This window comes from Labrus bergylta, chromosome 24, assembly GCF_963930695.1.
Source record: "Labrus bergylta chromosome 24, fLabBer1.1, whole genome shotgun sequence".
Classification (NCBI taxonomy): domain Eukaryota; kingdom Metazoa; phylum Chordata; class Actinopteri; order Labriformes; family Labridae; genus Labrus; species Labrus bergylta.
In genome coordinates this window covers 11,675,060-11,695,726 of record NC_089218.1, presented here as the reverse complement: position 1 = coordinate 11,695,726, position 20,667 = coordinate 11,675,060, and the positions used below count along the sequence as shown (strand labels likewise).

Here is a 20,667-nt window from a genome sequence, read left to right as displayed (position 1 = left end):
GGTCTTATCGATTTAAACATTTTCCACTCGGCTTCATTTCCTCACAGCCTACCTGGATTAATAGGGCTACCTGGTAATCTGCTGCTGCACAGATGGCTCGGCAGGATGACGGAGCAGCGTGCTACCAAGTGCATACACAAAAAATGCCAAATCACAGTATGCTGGGGGGCTCGACACTTTATAAACCAGGGTTTATAAAGTGTAAGGACTACTTTTTTCTGCCACTGTTACCAAGTGCTTGATGATCATTGGTGGATTCATGTTTGGTCTTTGTAAAAAAAAGAACACTAAGAGTCAGGTACTGCTCTTTGTGCAAAGTACCCTTAGATAACTTGTTGTGATTTGGTGCCATGTCAATAAAAAATGATTCTACTGGTGTACACATTAGTGTATATACGTCATGCATATATCTACTTTTGGATTTGCTCTTAAATTCATTGTGTTGAAGAAAACGTGCAATTGAGCATGCACAAAGCCTGAACATGCCAGTTTGTTTTGGACTGGGAGTTCCTCTTATAGCACTTGTATAACAGGTCAATTTAAAGACATTCTTCATGGAATTCATTCTTCATTTATGTTTGCAGGAAGATACATTTTGCTGCTCATTAAGAAACATTTTTATTATTCTGCAAAAATGACACAATAAAGGTTCACTTTTTAAAAGCCAAGAATCTCTTTTGCCTTTTTCGACCTTGAGCTTTGGATTGAAAGCAGCATCCCTGTCGGACATCAGGGAAAAGTTCACTTGAGGACACTCATGTTGCACTGATACACCACCGACCAACTGTTCACACAGAGTGGTGCCTCCATCAGACAGAGCAATCCAAACACACAGACACACACACACACACACACACACACACACACACACACACACACACACACACACACACACACACACACACACACACACACACACACACACCTTTGAAATTACCTCTCTGCTAACCTGGGTTCACTCACCCTTTGCCTCCACATTCTTCTCCTAAAGTTATATTAATTGCACTCTATCAAAGGTGAAGTCAGTTCAAGCTCATTTTCAGCCTGAGAGCTCACAGTTCCTCTGTGCTGAAGGTGATGCTCGCCCCTCTCCTTCTCCTCTTACTCTCATTTCAATCCGCTGAATTAATAGTTCAGCAGTAATGTGCTCGTTTTATGGAGATGAGGCAGAACAATTCTACTAATGTTGAAATTGTATGAATATTTTATGGACACTTTATCAATTAAAGTATTTCATTTGAGATTTAACTAGATTCCATAAAGTTTTTCTAAAAGTGGGAAATGAGATGTCTGGAAAACAACACTTATTTCAATACAAATGAAAACTTTTACACATTAAATTTCAACCTTTTTTCTTCCATACATTTCCAGGTGTGTTAATTTAGCATCCAGAAATGTTGGGATTATTCTTTAATAATTCAGAATTTGTCTGATTTATTTTGTTTAAACTACATACTTTCACCAGGAGACACAACATGTCTCCTCTGTCACTGTTAAATCCATTGTCAGTGTGCATGTCTTTCCTGGAGGTCAAAATCTGCAACTATTTTGATACTCAATTTCCGACCTTTGATTTTTAAAAAAGGCCAAACATTTAAAGGGCTAAAAGTTATTAAATTTAAGGGGTGCGCTGGTGGCGCAATGGTTAGGGCTCGCATCCCATGTATTGAGGCTGTCGTCTCGAGCGGGAGGCCCGGGTTCGCTTCCACCCGTGGCCCCCCTCCGCATGTCATTCCCCGCTCTCTCTCCCTGGTTTCCGACTCTATCCACTGTCCTCTCTGTATTAAAGGCAAAAAATAAATTAAAGGCCAAAATAAAATCTTAAAAAAAAGTTATTAAATTTCATAAAGTCCCACATATATATAACACCAAACAAGACATTTTGACCTCTAGGACATTTTGTTCTCTGTGTTTTTATTCTTTCAGATTTTTCAATCAGTGAATTAATAGAAAACAAACTGCTTCATTTGTAATGAAAACAATCTAAGTAAATAACTATTTTCTTTACTAAAGTTTGCAATTCATCCAAAATGGCTTTTCTTTAAAAAAAAAAAAAAAAAACCTTCCTGATTTTAAATGTACCACTTAGTGACAATCTTTGCGATGGAAAATGTATGAAATAAGGCTTCTCTGGCAGTTTGCATCACATCTCTGTGTGATACAGTGCAGCAGTGGTTTCAGGCAGGAATAAAACACGTTCAGATATAATCAATTCATTCAGCAATCATTGATGGGTCTTAATTGCTTTTGCGGGTCATATATAGGCATAAGTATACATTTCAGTGTACTTTAAAGGTGGTTATTATCAGGGTCAGTCTTGTTAGTATTCCTTAAGGACAGTTTACAATTATGTTATTCTAATACATACATGTGACCTTTTAGCTTCGCATAACACCCACCAGAGGAGGTCAAAACTCCTGCAGGGCTATACAGGTCCTTCAATCTTAAATAATGCATCATGTCTTTACATGTCAAAGTCAGCTGCATAAATATAACCAAGGAAAAATATGACACTCTGAACTGTCACTAAAGCTAATGCAACAGAGTAAATGAAGCTGCTTTTATTAGTGTAATATGCAGTAAAGTCGGTGCAAATTACAGTTTGCCTGAAGAGGGGAGGACAGATGACTTTGAGCACTGTGGGAAAGATTTTCTGCACCATTATTTGATCAAAGCAGAGCCACATTTCTTTGACTGTTATTACACACTACATTTTGCACACTGTGAGGAAACTTCAATTATTGAACAAATAGGAATCCCTGAGTGTGTGTGTGTGTGTGTGTGTGTGTGTGTGTGTGTGTGTGTGTGTGTGCTCATAAGCGATGCAGTGAGACGAGTTCCAGTTTCAACATGTCATTAGATTAGATGTCATTAGATTCTATTTCCACTATCAATAATTAAGACAATGCAGACCAACATGTGCTAGCAGGATAGCTTTAACGCAGCACACACACGTTCACACTGATCAGGAAGTGGAATATAAATGCCATCCCTCAAGTGTCTTCTCTCTCCTTCACACACACACCCACACACACACAGTGAGGGCAGTGATTGTGGGATGGTGGCACAGGAGACTCCTGATAGTTCTCAAACCGCTGTCAAGAGTATCCTAGTCAAATATTTTTAAATTGCAGCCTGTGCTTCCTGCCCTGGACTAATAGCCACTATGTGTGCATGAGTAAGGTGGGTGTGTGTAAGTGAGTGACACTGATGCGTCCAGCTGCAGGGAGCGGTTGGTCGGCGCTCCAAAGCTTGAAGGGTTGAACTGACATATCCCTCATTGTTAGACCTGCAGCTTTCTCTTTCTGTCTCCGTCAAATAGCTCAGTGGGGAGCGTATCTGTCTTTTCCACGGCTAATTGTCATCGAATCATCTTATCCTGGTGCCTCGCTGACCCTGAGTCAATATCAGCACCGATATAATCATGTCCTCTTTGACTTAACATCAAAAGGTGAGCAACATGTCATCATTTTCTGGAGGCATGTAACCTTGAATGAGGAAGAAATCTCTTCTTAAAAATCTGCTCAGCCTGGTTTTCTATCTGTTGATGCAAACCTTATAGTAAAAAATCATTTTGTTTACGGGCTAAAAATAAGCAGTAATTCCCTCGATTTGACACTCTTGGCAAGAATTATTAAGTTGGAAAAAAATAAAAATGCTAAATAGTAGGATTGACCTTCTGTCAGCTTATTTGTTTGCCTTCCATTCTCGGGAAATGTGATCCCTTCCTCTTCTCCGGCGGGAACATTCACTTGTACTAAGAGCTGTTTAGCTCAGAAGCCAGCTCTCTAATCCAGGAGGGAGACTTTATCCTCCGGGGAAACAATATCATCAGTGGCGGCACGAAGGTCCTGGTGGTAACCCAAAGGTCAAACGTCATATTACTGCAACACACAAGCTCAATCATTGACGGACGAATCAATAAAAATCTCCAACCTTACACTGCTTACTTCACTCGCATTTGTTTTATTCAGCGTTTTCACTTTTGCACTTAATGCAAGAAGTTTGCACTTCATGCGCAGGGTGAGAAACTCAATGAAAGGTTAATTAAAAAGCATTATTATCTCCTGCTGATCAATCAACAACTGACAAACAATCGATAGTAAAAACATGGGGTACATGGGTATGTACATGGGGTCGTAGTTTTGGGCAAAACAACATATTGTACTGTTTTTGATACCCATCAGCTTATGCTACATAAAAGCATAAATTAGCATTCAGTCGTTTGTTCAAGACAAGTCAGTGTCAGGAAATATCAGCAACTATTTCCATCAAGCAGCAATGTTTAGTGTTGAAAACTGGAACCGATAAGGAAGCGCAAAAAAAACCTGCGAGCCTTGAGGATGGCTCCATATGTCAAGGAAACCCTGTTAAGTTCCGTAAAAAAGTCCACAGTGAATATGTTGAATTATTGTCATTATGAAGCATCACCGTCTTCATTACTACAGACGGAACAACATTCCTGGTGTCATCTGTCATGTAAAAACAGTTTTTTTAGTACAGTTGACTGAATGTCGATTTCATCTATAAACTCATTTAGAGCTTCAAAGGTTACGGCTCTCATGGCGAGATCATTAGTCCTTATGTAACTTTTTGTCAATGCGATTCCCCTCCAGTTCTTCGATCCATTACAATAAGACACTATACAAAGATAATTATGGTGTCTTCTTTTCATTGTCTTTTCACCATTACAGTGTAGACCCCCATATTGAAGAATATGAAAGACAGATAATGGCTTTTTCCTTTGACTTACGTCTAAAGAACTGAGGAATTATAGAAAATCAGAGTTTGAAAAATCCATACTACTGCAGCTCCTCTCCCGTGTTGTCATTGTGCAACCGCCTGGGCTAAACCGATAGGACCTGTGGGTGTTATAAAGTGATCCACTGCAGCCTTTTGAGGATGTGGAGGCAGCCCATATTGCCTCCACTAGAGAACTAGACTTGCAAATCAATGTGGGGAGAACACGATGAGGAGAATCTGAGCATTAACCCTTCACATGCTGTTGATGTTGTTGTAAAATAATGACTTTGGACTTGATGAGTCTTTAAGTTTAGAGCCTTTAAAGAGCGGTTTGAGTCATGAGAATCTGATGGAGACACTTTATTATCACAGTCTGAGTTCAATGAGTCGCTTAATGATCGGATGAAAACATATAGGAGTGCACTCAGAGTTGAGCAAGGCTTTTTTCATTCTCATTAATTAACCTTCAATTATTTTAAATACCTTTAAATGTTTTTTTTTTACAGAAGACACAAAATTTAATCAAATTGTTCGAAATATGACTCTTTTAACTTATTCTGTTAAACTTATTCTGGTGGTAAATTCAAACATAATTGTAGTTTTTGTTGAATTGCTACGTCAGATTCATGATGCTGACTGAGGAGATAATATAAAGTCGCGGAGCAGAAACAAAGCAATTCAGGGAATACAACAAAGCCTAGTAGCAGCATTAACAGGAATAATCTGTCTGAGGCTTTGGGCGCCGTGCGGTGTCACTGCAAAAGGTTATCTGGGAGATGATGGTGGGAGACGGGAGGCTCTGTGGACTCTATCAAACTGTTAGCTGTAATAGTGGTGCATATACATCGGGGGTACAATAGCCTACATTATCATTAATGTGGAATAATCCGACACGGCAGGTGGTACAACAAGCAAAAAAAGCAAATTGATCAGAGGTGTTGGACGACAGAAGTTGACTTCATAGATCTGTTGTCTTGAAAAAAGACATACATATACATGCTACACATATTTTAGATGTTTTCCCCCAGCACAAACGTGGTCATAGCTGTACAGCCAAACAGAAACATGAACAAGAATCACAAGATTGTGCTGATGTATGCCATATTTGGAAGGTCAAAGCTGGAGTTAATTTCTGCTTCTAGAGAGTAATAGGTATATTCTAGTGTCATAACTCAATAACAGGAACCAGGACTGTATTTTAAAACCATATAAATACTACAGGCTACAATACGTGTGCAGATGTTTTGGCTTATTTTTAGTCAATAGTTTGATTGGGTAATGAACATGAACTAAACTTTGATTCATGTAAAAGATTAAAAAATAAAGTTGATCTGACTAAACTCCATGCTAACTGTTTTTTAACTTGAATACCCCACAGACTACTTCTAAACACTAAAGTCTGTATCATTTTTGAGACTGAACAGGCTGACAGGATGTCCTGACATATACAAGCTAAAGCAATTACACCCTCACAGGGAGGTGGTGTAAGCGCTCCTGCAGATGCTGAAACAAATTGGATTAAAGAACTCTAAAAGCTTTTGTGTAAAAGCTGTTCCTGTCACTTCTGTCTCATCACAGAACGGCAATATCAATTTACTGTTGTCAAATTGTCAAGAACTCAGCTATACGGTTTATATATTAATAAATATATGTACCTCTCTGTCCTCATGGAAAGAGAAATAGAAAACCATGAAAGTTTTGTGTCAGAGCAAGATATAAATACTCAAGTGGACAAAGACAAATCAGAAGCGTCAGAGAAATGTCAGAGTGGAACCATCGTGGTCCAGCGCCTTGATAATATGCGGATGTCAGGTTTCGTTGACAGAACAACTGGCTGTAATGAAACAGACCAGAGGCCGTAGGCTGTCCCCTCAGACTCTGAGAGTTTGCTGATTCAATCTCCATCAAAGTGACTGCGCGGGTGCCGCAGAGGGATGATCACTGCATGGCATTTATAGTGTTGCCCATTGAACAATGGGTGAAACAAACCTTTAGAAAGCTGTGAAGGTTTTCTAGAAAAATGAGTAAAGCTTCTGAGAAGAGGAAGAGGTGGATTTAATCATGTTTAATCACAAACACGTGAGTTGAATGATATTTTATGAGTATTTGTATCTGGAAATCGACCTGATGTAAAAACAAACGGCCACATGAATGAAAACAATCAGGCTAGCATGTGATCTGATGAATGAAAGGGGAGAGAGCGGGAAAAATGAATGGCTGCTCACAGATTGGATCTGTGAATGAGAGTAAAGCAGGGATCATGTTTGGAAATCACATACTGATAAATATGAGCGCTGGGCTGAAGAGGAGAGGGGGGCTCAGTGAACATGTTCATAATAAACCTCTTAAGTGTGCTCGCGTGAGACTCTCTAGGATTGCTTAACATAAAAGAAAAAATGCTGTATAATCTGGGTGAATAATCTGTATTACTCGGATACTGCTCATCATTAATCTCTCCAGCTGGATGAACCGTATCTCTCATACACGGGAAGCTGTGGATGGTGGGTGAGAATAGGTGACAGCCCCTCTATAATGCAAAGAATGAGAGGAGACACGGGGAGGCGGGAGCCACAGAACGCCGTGCTGGAGCTACAGCAGGTTGGGGGAGGGGGCTGTCAGACTGTTTACTGTCTGTTTGCGGTAATGCCATCACATAATGGTAGCGTGTGAGGGCTTAATCCATAGATCCAACATGGGAATGACCTATATTTAGTCCCTGGCACTGCGCCTGCAGATCAAGCTGTAAAATGGATTTCATAAGCACAAGCAGAGGTTAAACTGATATGTTTGGTTGATCCGGGCAATCATGAAATATTGTATACATGGCTGACTGCAGATATGATATCCACAGCTGGTTTTTAAATCTCTGTTGTCCTTTCAAAAGAGAATAAATGCTGAAACTAAAGAGGCTCATCTATATTGCCTGATTACGCTGCCTAATGGGATATCATTCTGTAGAAATTTTTGAATATGCCAGAAGAATTGTGTTCAACTTGCAGGAATGTTGAACAGAAATGTCTGATCAGGTTTTTGGGGATATTTATTTTCAATAGTGTCTGGATTTTTATTCTCAAGGTATAAACATTGCGATAATGACCTTTTTAAAGCAGCCATGAACTTCATTTAACTTTTCGGGATGACTGAGGAGAAGATGATGTCAAGACGTGTGACTGTAAAAAATGAGCCACCGAGGGAACAATGAAAGGAGGGTGGGACCTGAGGGAATGAGTTATTGATCAGAGTGACCTAAAAAGCGAGTGCAAGGATTCATGAATTTTAATTCGAAGACAAACTGACTGTTACTTGTGCTGATTTTTTTTTGCTTTGTTTAGGGTGAAACTCCTCTCTTGAGTCAGGATGGATTGATGCATAAAAAGTCGACTTAAATGTATCTTCGCGCATTTGTAAAGATGCTTTCTGTGAGATTTTCATTACAATAGGTATTCTTTTCTAATAATAAAAAAATGATCTAAAAGATATTAAATCAGGTATCTTTGAACCTTGACATCTGTATAAAACATGACGTCACCCATTGGCTACTGAAGTGGAATTTTGCATCTGATATGCATTAAGTAGCGTCTGGAGATGCACTGAGCCTTCAGCAGACTGTATCAATCCATGGTCAATAAGATACTGAGATGAACTGCATTTTGTGACAAAAACAGACAGAGAAAGTCTGCCTGGTGTAGACGACTGCAATCCAAACGACACATGACCTTCACCTGGAAGAGTCGAGTTCAAGTCCCGTCAAAAAAACGAAAAGCAAGTAAAAAATGTTTGCTTGAATCTAACAAGACACACGGTTTGACTGAGAGAACAGATACTACTATGGTGCCAGGTGCTGGACATATCCTTGATCAGGGATGACAACAGACAACCAGTATCACCAATTCAAAATCCTCTGTACCAGTTCCAACTGGCAAAAGAATGTACTTGAAATATGCTTTTGATGGCATCTTTAGGACGGTGTACACGGGTCCCTGTAGTCTGTTCTGTTCTCCAGCTTTGAGCCCCACAGGCAGATGTGCCAGGATAAATTTGAGAGGTGCAATGATATATCATGGCTCTTTCTTGGGTTGCCAGGACAACACTATGGTGTACTGCACATAGGGTTTTTTTTTTTCTATAAAAGGTATGGGAAAGTGAGGTGTGACAAACAGGAGATGTGCATATGAACTGTTTAAGAATATATATAGTAACCATTGCTTGTGATGTTCCTGCTTATTCTCTGTTTTACATCACTCAGGTTTCTAATGGCAACAAGCACGGGGAGGAACTAAAAATGTGCTGTTCTTGTAAATGACCAATATGTAATCCTGGAACCTCTTCTTAGCTGGCAGCCCGGAGAGGCCAATGAGACTGGTTATAGATGAGATCCTCTGTGAGGCATGAGCGTAGAGGAAATCGAAGCCTTTGCAACAACACAGATCTGTCCTTGTCACTTTAGATTGAGAGTGGGGGCCTTGCTCATTACGCTGCTTTCTCTCAGGCTCATGAGAACTGATGAGAGCTAGCCGGGCGGACGTTTTCAAAGTCACAAACCATTTGCCAAGAAACCCCTTCTTTGGATTCATCCTTTATGGGTTTAGTTGGAAACTAGAATTACTGCAGACAGACAGAGGATGGGAGACCAGCTGTAAGTGAAGTTTAAGGTGCTGGATTGGATTCAAGAGGTGGTCCCATCTGATATTGATCTGCACCTGATTGCCCTCCCTCTCTAACACCTAAATGTACTGTTTCTTTCTCCCATTGTCTCATTTATGAGCCAAATTCTCGCTTTGTGTCCCCTCTCTCTCTCTCTCTCTCTCTCTCTCTCTCTCTCTCTCTCCAGCCAAACATCTGCTCTTCTCCTTCTATCTCCCCTCATGCATATGTCTTCCACAGACACAAGCTGTCCACTGAATGCTCGCAAACATAGCAGAACCTTCGCATGTGGAAGAGACTGCAGGCAAAACAGAATAAGAGCTTATCTTGTTTGCACAGGCGCGGATGTACAAGAATTGTTTTTTTCTTTTTGTATGGAGAGCCGTTACAATTCCAGAGTCACACCATCCAACTCTGGCTGCTTCAGGCAAATAAGTCCTGTTATCACCGGTCATCATGTCTGGTCTCCTCTGAGGCTTAAGAGCCTCATTCACATGTGACATGTTATCCTTAAGAGCACTTCCCACACCTGCATCAAGCAGCATCTGTGCTGCAAGCACAATGTCCATCAAAAGGAGACACAAAAATCTGTTTATAAATCCGCTTTAAAAGAGTAAAAATACAATTTTCTAACTGTGTTTGAATAAAACTCTCTTTTCCAGGGTTTGAAATATTAAACTGGTTCCCATGGAGATTCCACTTTTTCAATCATTTTTAACTGCCAAAGTAACTTTGGAGGGAACTTCACCGCTTTTGCACATCAAAGCGTTTTCTCGAGGGCAGTCCTAATGCATGCATGAAAAAAGCTTTGTGAAACCTTCTTTAGCTACACAGGGAGCTATTACTCATCTGACAACAAAAAAAAGCCTCAAGTGATGTCAGTTGAGTCGGTGTCGAAAGGGTCTGAAGACTGCATGTTTGAAAAAAAGGCTGTATAAAACACTGATTGGTTTCTGGAGAAGCTTCCTGAAGCCTGGCGATGGTGGTCGCTCATGTCAGAAATGCTAAACCTAACTTCAGATCAATACAGCAGCAGAAGGCAAAGAGGGGGAGTTTAGGAAGGCTTTGAGCCACCTGGCAAACAGCTACAAAGCATCCACCTGTCAGTCAACTCAGCCTGTCCCTAATTTATGCAGATTTATGCACAACTCTTGTCCTAAATATCATCAAAGCGGATGAGTTATAACATTTATACACCCACCTTCTGTTTTAAGCAATAAAGGAAAGAGCTAGTCAGACCCAGACCTGGCTGTCCACATGTTGATCTTTGCTGTTAAAAAGCATTTTTAGAAAGAACTGCAGTTTTTCACACTTCCACATTGGCTTCATTTTTCAAAACCGGAGGTTGTTGTTTGTCCAGACTAGTGCTAAGTGCTAAGGCATGAAGGTTAATGTAGGCACAACGCAATAAGGAGGAGGTTCAATGGGATTCCTACAATGGTAGTTCAAAGTTGAAGCTAACAAGTCTTCATCAAGTCAAGTCTAAAAATCTGTTAAATGCAACGGTTAATTAGTTGGTTTTTTTTCATTTTTTTTTTTCATAATTGTGCACTGAATTAGAGGATAATCTGCAAATTTGGTTTCAGCCGTATACAAGATTCAGTTAGGCATCAAAGCCCTGGTAAAAAATTGGTTAAACTGTAACACGGTCTGTTGGTTATGTTTCCATTACCCACATGATTTCAAGTGTGACATCTCATTTCTTATGTTGTCATCCATTTCATTTAAAATGCCAGGAAGAAAAAAGCACAGTGATCTTAATGAGCATCGTTCAAGCAAATCCAACTTTAATCTATTTATAGCGTGACATTTTCAGACTCATTTGCTATTTGCAAGTGAGGGCTTTTTTTTTTTTTTTTTTTTACCATGAACTGAGCTTATGGATTTCTTTAGCAACCAAAGACCTTAAGAGCCGACGCTTTAGTGTGGAGAGCTAGATGCAGAGATTTGTCGCTGAATGACTGAGGCAGAAAAAGCTGAATAAATGTGTAAATGTGTACACGCTGTGTCTGTTACAACTATTTATTTCTACTCAGTGATTACTGAACAAGAAGGTTTAAATACTTGATCTGTAAATGGCCAATTGATTTTCAGTGACTCCATAAATTAAGACATAATAAAACAAAGTGGAGTAATAGGCACTGAATGCAGAAAGAAACAGGTTTAAATAAGGTCTGCTGCTTCTTGGCTAGTGTTTGCTTCATCATTTGCATTTGTTTCAGATAAAAGGGAGCGTCTCAACTTGCAAATCCAATTTCTCTCCACTTTGTCTCATTACACAGTGGAGCATTAACATTTCAAAAAGGGAGTATCTTTTACAACACAGGAGAACTAAGACCAGCCATAAACTTGGCAACGTTTCAGCATTCATCAGAGCAGAGTTAATTGAACGGAAAGCCGCTAAAGTATGTTCAAATATTTCCCTTTTGCTCTCACCTTTGCTTTGTAAATACCATTATAGCATAAGGGGTGAGGATATTCTATCCTGCAAAGTGATGGGCCATATATCCAATGTCTAAACTTGTTTCAAGGTATTTTGTTGAAATAGTCACTGTTTTTGTAGAATAATGAGTCATGAACTAATTAGTTCAACTAGCTTGATTTACAGTTTTAGCTTTTCTTCATAATAAATTTGTGGGGGGGAACATACACCATTCTTCGTATCTGCCACATATTACATTATCCACAATGACTACTGCAGCATCATCTTGTTCTATTGTAAATGATAAATGGACTTGAGCTTGGTTAGTGCTTTTCTAGTCTTCTGACTACTCGTGGCATGAGGACAGCAAAACATTACTTGTGCACTCTCTGTCCGGGTGCTTGGAGAGTTCAGAACAAGCCCTGTTGTGCAGAACTTACCTGGGTTAATCGTAACAAAATCATGACAAGGATAAGTAATAGACACAATCAAAATGACACTAAAGTCAAATTTGAGAAAATCTGAAGCTCACTAACTTCACAGGACTGCACTCATCTTAAATATCAAGCCCAGGGACTTTGGAACAAACTTTTTTGCCACTTTAATGACAGCCTCTGCTCCCACAGAGGTCATGGAGATATGTGCAGCGGAAGGCAAAGGGACCAGCGGTTTTGCAAAAGCACAAATCATAAAGCATTAAGAATGTGCCAGAGATTGTGCTGACGAGTGGAATCTCCTTCACGGACTGGAAAGGACGTCGGGTGATGCGTTAATGCAGACCCGGGAACAGGATTATGAAGAGGAAGATTGCCTGGCAGAAACCCCCAGCGGTCCACCAGGAGAAGAGCAATCAGCTTGCTGCAATGACATTTCCCAAGAATTCCAATACAGGAGGCACTAGAGATAAGAGATAAGGGCTGAAAGCTAAGTGTGGAGGATAAACCGACAGAAAGACCTAGTTACACGACAAACTACAGGGTTTCTTTTAAAGCTTGCAACCTGAAATACTTCATATTTAACCTTATGACATTTCTGAGTTTCCTAGATTTCATTTCTAAATCCTTAAGAGCCAGTTTTTCTACTTTGCCTTTTGCAATCTTTTCATAGATGCACTCCTTCAAACGTCTCTACTTTCCCACTCGAGCTGCTTGCCTCTTCACACTTTCATCAGAGTCTTGCTGCAGAGTCAAAGATACACACTAGAAGTGTTTGATAGACACGGACATGCCAGGATTTTCTGTAAAACACAAACAAACCGCTTCCTTGTCACTCAGTTACATGATAACAAAGTCTTGAAACAAATCTTCTCAAAGGATGATCTCCAGTTTCATGAAATTGTTCGGCCATACTTGCTTATTATAAAGGAGATTATAAGAGCAGTCTGCCTTGTGGAAACACGTGTATGACCTTCCCTGGAGAGGCTCTGAGTCAGGTGAGAGGAAAACACGGAGGTAATTAGACGGCCAGCATACAGACTGGTAATGAGGCCTTCTCCCCTGCTGCAGGGTCCAACAGTCAGGAGCCCTCCAGCACTTTTTACTCCAGTCTCCTGTGGGCCGGCGAGTGGAGGGAGGGCGTTTGGCCGTCATTGATTTCCCCTCTCCGATGCACCGGTTTTAAAGATCAATGCAACATGAAGGTATTTGTGTCCTCATTAAAGCTGTTTGCTCGGCCGATCGATGCAGACTGAACCAAGCTTGGTTTGGCAGACAATACGCTGGCCAGTAGAGGCTTCAGACCCGTAATGGTCTAGTTTAGAGTACTTAAATCATTCATTGTGTTTATAGTACTGTATGAAAACATCCTCCATTCAAAACTACAACTGACTTGATTTGATTAAGTGTTTGCAGAAAAGTGTAATCAAGTTTCTCTTGTAGCCTTCAGAGATCAAACATTTTTGTTAAATTAATTAGTTCAACATTTATTCCCAGATGGTTTCTACATATCGTTATTTTCGGTTTACTCCGGGGAATGCACTGATACTTTAGCTCCTGCATCCTGAGTTTAGAAAACACTTCCACACCAGAGGGAGAAAAAAAAATCCAAGGGAAGGGGTTCAGGAAGATGCTTGTAAATAGGGACGCGCGTATTCAAAATGTAAAGTCCTGATACTAATACCCATGCCCGATTTTAGTCACCAGCAGAAACAGAGTACAAATCTGATGCTGCACTGTGTGAAAAGGACTGGGCATGTTCTTTAAAGTATCTTTATTAACGTTGTAAAAAGCTCGTTACAACATTGCAGGAATGCCATGGAGTTTTTGGTGAAGCAAGATTGAAATACTGGTTCCCCCAATGAGCCGACACTTCGACACCCTCCTTCTGCCTGCAAGCAAACAGTCACCCAGCCTGCTGCCGTGCTGACGCATCAAAAAGTGGCTCCAAGTGGACAAAAAATTCAAATTCAGCTCCACTGATATAAACAACGTCAAATAGTAATGGGCCGAAGCGCCGATGGACTAATGGTTACGTTGCACGCCCCATGCCCTGAGGCTATCAATCCTTGGCTCTTTGCTGCATGTCACCCCTCCACTCTCTCCTCCCTTTCCTGTCTTTCTTCAGCTGCCCAATGATATGATATGAAAGGCGTATGACCAAAAAAATCCTATGGATGATTACCAAATGTTTACATCGGAGTTTGTCCAATTGACTCTATGTATAAAATCTCTCAGTGCTTTCTGTAAAATCAGAGCTGATCGACAACCGTCTGGTTTTCGTTGATAACAAGATCATTTTTTTCCGAGATCTCGAGAAGATGGGCGTAATGTACTGGTTAGTAAAAGCAACATTGTTTTCTCCAGATAACAAGATGAATCAGTCGAGATCTCGCCAAAACAAACTGAATTCACTCATCATCACCGGAAAACAGAGTACAATGAATGTATTAATGCATGTGTGATGAGGGCTTCTGTAGTCTTTATTCTTGATCCAACATTTGTGGCATTTTCAGCTGTCAATTAATGTCTGAAAAAACTCCAAAATTCCCCTATGATATGCAGCAGAGTATGTGAGTATATGTAGGACATTTCCACCTCTGAAAGTGAAATGTGTGACCAACACAATAAGACATGCTGAAACTCCAATCACAGGGGCAGGAAGTCACCTCTAGCGCAGGGAAATTGTGTTATTCACGGCCCTGTCTGAGGTCCTCGTGTTGCTTATTCATCAGTCTCCTCAAAGTTCAGTAAGAACAACATAACACAAGGCCATGGGTGACATATTGACAGTCTCAGGAGAACAAGACTAAAGCCCACTCAGAAAATTAAGCTGACATCTCACTCTGTCTATTCCCACAAGCTTTTCTCCATAACCTTACCCCACACTTTTAACCTTTGACCCTACACATCCATGTATCCAATGATACTGTCATTTGCTCCTGGTGTGTAAACCTTTTTTTGACCTAATGTGCGTCACCTTTCTCCCTCTCGGTTCTCTTATACCTGCTTGAGTATGAATTACCAAAACGCAAACGCAGCTCCCGTCACACATCAACTGTCAAAACACATCCCGCAGACAGCATCTTGTTTCACTATCAACCAGGGAATCCATCCGTTTGTAGGCAGAGACACAGTAAAACCCTTTCTCCTGATAAGAAAGCATCCCTTCAGGTCACTTTTCAGTTCCGCTGCAAAGATCAAAAACATTCATCCTGACAAAAACTGAAGTGCTTCTGACTGAACGGCTGGTATGAAATCAGTGTTCAGCAGTCGTTGTGCAGCAGTGTTGTAAATAAGGGTGTACCCCATGGGCACAGCGGGTAATTGATTGTTGTTTGATGAGGAATAACTCACACACTGCATATTTAGGTAAGGGGTTGCATGAGGAACTTTCATTAGTCTTTGCGGTCCCTTGTGTAGAGAGATGACGCAGGAGGTATGAAGCTACGTATTGCCGTGTACTGCAAAACATATTTTAGCCACCAAAGTACATCCCCATTAAAATAAATGAATCTCTGTGTATGCTATTATTAATATATTGCCAGAAGACAACACATTCCTTCTGGATCATGTTTCCTTGAATGTAAATTAATGTATTCCTACACGTGCAGTGCACTGTGTTATTATATAGATCAACTATCTGGGCAGTTAAAGGATGATAAAACACATACAAGAAAATACTAAATGAGTTATTAGGACAGCAAAGAATAAATGCCTTTCACAGTGGAGACAAGATGATAATGTAATGCACCACAGTATAAAGATGACTAACTTACAGAGAGCGATGGGAAAGTTGCCCCTCTTATTTGTCAGTATCTTCTCTATATGGAGCTATCTTATTTGGCCACGGTTTGCATAATCCTCTTCAGGAAAGTTTCCGATGCAAACATGGAGCTTTTGATTGTGTTGAACTTTAGGTATAAATGTTTATATTCAGCACAGCTAGTCACAGCTGTATGAAGCTGTTATTGCTCATATCAACAGAAGAAATCCATATGTGACCAGGACGATTATAGTTTTGAACAGCCGGGAAAAAAACTAAAGCACGGCCCTTCTTTGAAAACAGAAAACATTTTCAGCCTGAGTTTGCAACAGCACTTCTGACAGAAAAAAAGCCGATATGCAACGTAAATCAGTGTTCTGCACTCACAGGAACACAGAAGGGGTGCAGCTGAGGAAATGTCGTGCTAAAGAAAAGGGACCACGCACACAGCTCTACACTTCTATCTGTACTCTGGAGGGCCTCTCCAAACAGGGGCCGTGATGACTGCTATCTAATGAAGCCAATACATAACTAATAAGTACCTCACAACCCCCCTTTAAAAAAATCAGGACTATCACTTTAATGATCACCTTGGTCATGCATAATGAAACCCTCACACATGATAAACACAATAACGCCACAGGAGCACACACGGGCGATTCCCACACACGGGTCTTATAAAACTATTAATCCTTATTTGTAAAAAAGTGAAACGTCAACAGTCTTTAAACGTTATGCAAGAAGGCTTAATCATCTGAATACATATGTCATTGTTAGAGGTCAAAACCTGCTCTCTCCCTAAGCTAGGACAATGATGCGACTGGTTTAAACTTTCACTCTGAAACATTAGCAGCTGTCACGCTCAGTCATGATCTGCATTAGGTGTTCATGAGCAGCATGTACGCTACACGACTATCCAATCTATGGGGATGCATAAACCTAACGTTGCACGTTAAACAGAAGAGAAACTATGCTGTGTGTTTTAGTTGAGAGAAAGAGAAAAGGAGGAGGAAGACTACATGCCTCACTATCCTCGCAGCAGTCTACAGGGAAGTGAGCTACATCCTTCGCAGGGTGCCCTATCCACTGCAGGCTAATGAACATCTCTCACAGATACCCAGCGCCTGCATCCTTTCAAGACTGGACTTCACAGCAGAGGAAACCTGCACAATTGCTCCAACCCCCCGTTATGAGATCTAAATGGGTGCACTCAGTGCTTTGCAGCTGCAAAATGCTCCAGATAGAGCCGACTCAGAACTAAAAATGACCCACTATGTACCTGGAGTGTTAGATAACTTAAAAGTAGCCTGCAGGTGTGTCTGTATTATGCAGCATACATTCACATAACACACGTTTTTTTAAAGTGTAATGGTGGGAAAGAGACTTTTGTACGCTCACCATCCTTGCGGTGGTAGGTGATCTCCACCTTGCGCTCCTCCGAGCCAAGCAGCGCCTGGGCCATCTGGGCCACCGAGTGCCGGCTGGTGAACTGGCCGTACAGGAAGTCGCACGTGCACGGCTTCTGCATGACGTCCGGCCGGGAGAAGCCTGTCATCTCGCAGAAGCCGTCATTACAGTAGATGATGGCGCAGTTCTGCACCCGGGCATTGGCTATGATGAATTTCTTATCTGTGAGGGGGATAATTAGAAGAGGAAGAATGTTAATTTATGTTACTGTGGTGAATCACAAGAGCGCCACATGTGGAATAATTTAATGCATTAAAATGCTCAATATAAACAGGAATAAGAAAAAGTAAACCATTTCACTTTTATATAAACAGGTAGGTAGGTGGATGCCATGAGCTTACATGAGATTATCCCTTATTAATACAGAAAAATAAATTAACTACATCAGCCGGCTGATTGAGGCAGATTGTTTTATATCTGTTGACACTAATCATGTGCTTATCAAAGCCTGATATTACATCTTATATGATTAAGGCAGCATTCAATTTGACCTTTCACGTTAATTATAACGATAACAAAAGCCATTTACCCCATATTTACAGATTCTATTTGCACAGGTGAAGACGTTCTTGTCTTTTTCTTTTTCTTTTAATAGGCCTCCAGCGAGGTGTGCAGCATCACTGCTCTGCACACACTCCAAAATTCTAAACGTTAGTGGAGGGTTTAATATGGGCAATAAAGGTATTTGTAGGATAAGATCTGAGAGTAATTAAGTCCTCTAACCCTCCTTTCTCAGGCAGCTTTTTTAAACTACGGTTTTCACTGGGTACAGCACTACTGTTAAACAAACCAGGGGCTCGATAAGGTGGCAGGATAATTAACTTGTAATGACTTTTAATGGACCTCTGACATGTGCTTTATCAAAATGACTGGAGAATGGAATGAGCCTATTGGAGTGTATCTGCATCAAAAGCCTTGCTGTTTGAAAAAAAAATAGGGCCTATATACAAACGATGAAATAATTGCTCTCGTGATTTAGGATGCAGCAGGACAGACACAAAAGAGAGGCAGCACCAAACAACGCACCCACACACACACACACACACACACACACACACACACACACACACACACACACACAGCACTGGGCACCACGGACAGGTACTCACTTTGTCCTTCGAATTTCCGGATAATAATTCCCAAAAATGTGTTTTGTGGCGCAACATGACCCCTCCGGACAGGCATGGTTCCCCTCCAAAAAATAGTGATGATAAAAAACCTTTGGCTGTCCAAGTCAGAGCGAGCCGGTCCCCCTAAACGCTTCCGTCAAGTTCTAGCGACCGAAGCCAGAGGGGCTCCCCGTTTTCTTTGTCACCAGTCAGTCATCCTCGCCAGAAAAATCTCCCCCCCCCCCTCTGCCTTGTTTTTTCCCCCCAAAACCCCCCCGTGTTTCCCTTATTTCAACTCCGACGCGTCCCCGCTTGAGCGCATCGCAGAGGCTGCCCTGCGCCCCTCGCCGATGTGAAGCTGAAAAGAAAGGAGTCGGTAAAGCGCAGTTTCACCAACATTTCACCGTCGCTCCTCGAAAGCTCTCTGTCGGTGCGTGAGTGGCTGTGCGTGTGTGTGCGCTTTGGGGGTCTTTTGTTGTGAAAGGAAGAGTGATGGTCTCTGAGGCCAATGGCTGAGAGGCTGGCGGAGCGGAGAGGCGCAGCAGCGACACTGAGAAGGGAAAACCCACATGGATGCGTAGACAAAGCGGCAGACGGGGAGATAGAGGAGGCTGGCCTGACTCGTAATGAATTACTGTAACGCGTTACAAGCATACCCCATGTGTTGTTTAACCAGCGAGCTTAGAATTAGCAGCTACAACAATTTGTAACCATCTTCCTTTATTTTATTAAGTTCATTGATAAAAAAAAACCCTCACCTCTTGTAAATTCTCGACTATATCATCACACAGCCAGTTAAATAGAGACATTTGAGCTGAAGTGTATCTGCCAGTTAAATTAACTTTACCTGTCGAAGACTCCTGCTTTAATTTATGATGGAAACGATGCCAAACACCTGCGTTTTTCACGAAAAAGACAACAAGTTAGCCTACTTCTTACAGTAATGACTAATTAATAATTGTCTGTCTACTCGCCGTTATATTGTATAGTTTCTGCTGATAATATGTCTACACTCATGCACTTTATCTTAAGTCAATACTGTCCATTTACAACTCTGTTTTTGCACATTTACATTTAATCTTTCATATTTTAGACTAGTAATGCTAAGTTAAATCCTGGTTGTATATATTCTCATTCTTAGTTTTGATATTTTTAGTGTTTATTTAATATCATATTGTGTTTATTTGCTCATATTGTGTTTTTGGACAACCTGCTGCTGTAACGCCACAATTCCCCAGTTTGGGATCAATAAAGAAATTCTATTCTATTCTATATTCTATTCTAATTAGCGCACCTTTGACTTTTCTCTGAGTCGTGAGCCCAGTTGTGCCAGAGGAGTGACGTCAGAGCTAGGTACGCAGGTGTATAGCAGCGTGTCTCATTAAAGAACAGCCCGTGGCCACCATTAGTTGGGAGGGACGTGTTTCTAAATGTCCTCTCCAGCCTCCAGTGTTCCGCTTTGCTTTCCACACATTGTTTGCATAAAACGTGACAGAGTTTCCGCTGACTTTGCTTTCAGCGTTGAGGGGCGCTGGCCATGGTGCTGCCGAGGCTTTTCACTTTCACTCCCATCAGTGGTGTTTCAGGAAGTCAGGATACGAGCTAGGTGACTTGGCCTAGGGCAATAAAGCAAGCCATAATGAAATCGATAGAATACTTGTAAGGTTGCATTCTTTTAAGATGAGACCTGGAGTCCCACAACAAGCACTAAGCCAACAGCTGTTGCTCTTGCTTGGCAAAGGAGAACATCTAATACAGGGGTGGGCAACTGGCGGCCCATCAAGGTGGCCCTCAGGTCAATTTTTACACATCAATTAATCGGGAACATGAAGAAAACATGACTAAATCTGCCATGAAATCATGAAAACCAGAAGTATGTCCATAATAATATTTGATCACTGGCATATGTTGAGTTAAATTGGAGACAAAAGTGACTGTAATCGTTTTTGTATACTACAATTTGGCCCTCTAGCAGTGAGAATGAAATGAATTTGGCCTTTGCTGTGACCAAAGTTGCCCATCCCTGATCTAATACATCAAGATTGTTGTGATATATTTAAGCTTAATGAACACACTTCCCCC

At 41.0% G+C, this 20,667-nt stretch overlaps 1 protein-coding gene across 4 annotated transcripts in view; it reads right to left on the bottom strand.

Annotated features, from left to right (window-relative positions):
• The window catches only part of kcnh7 (potassium channel, voltage gated eag related subfamily H, member 7), a 66,519-nt gene extending 47,708 nt beyond the window's left edge, over positions 1–18,811 (bottom strand). For all 4 annotated transcript variants that reach the window (XM_020644938.3, XM_065951930.1, XM_029279541.2 and 1 more), the window contains exons 1-2: positions 18,586–18,811; positions 17,408–17,638 (exon numbers count right to left, since the gene is read on the bottom strand). In XM_020644938.3, the coding sequence (XP_020500594.2) occupies positions 17,408–17,638; positions 18,586–18,661 (307 nt within the window). In that variant the 5' untranslated portion in view covers positions 18,662–18,811. The remainder of the gene's footprint in view (positions 1–17,407; positions 17,639–18,585) is intronic.
• Positions 18,812–20,667: the final 1,856 nt, after the last annotated feature.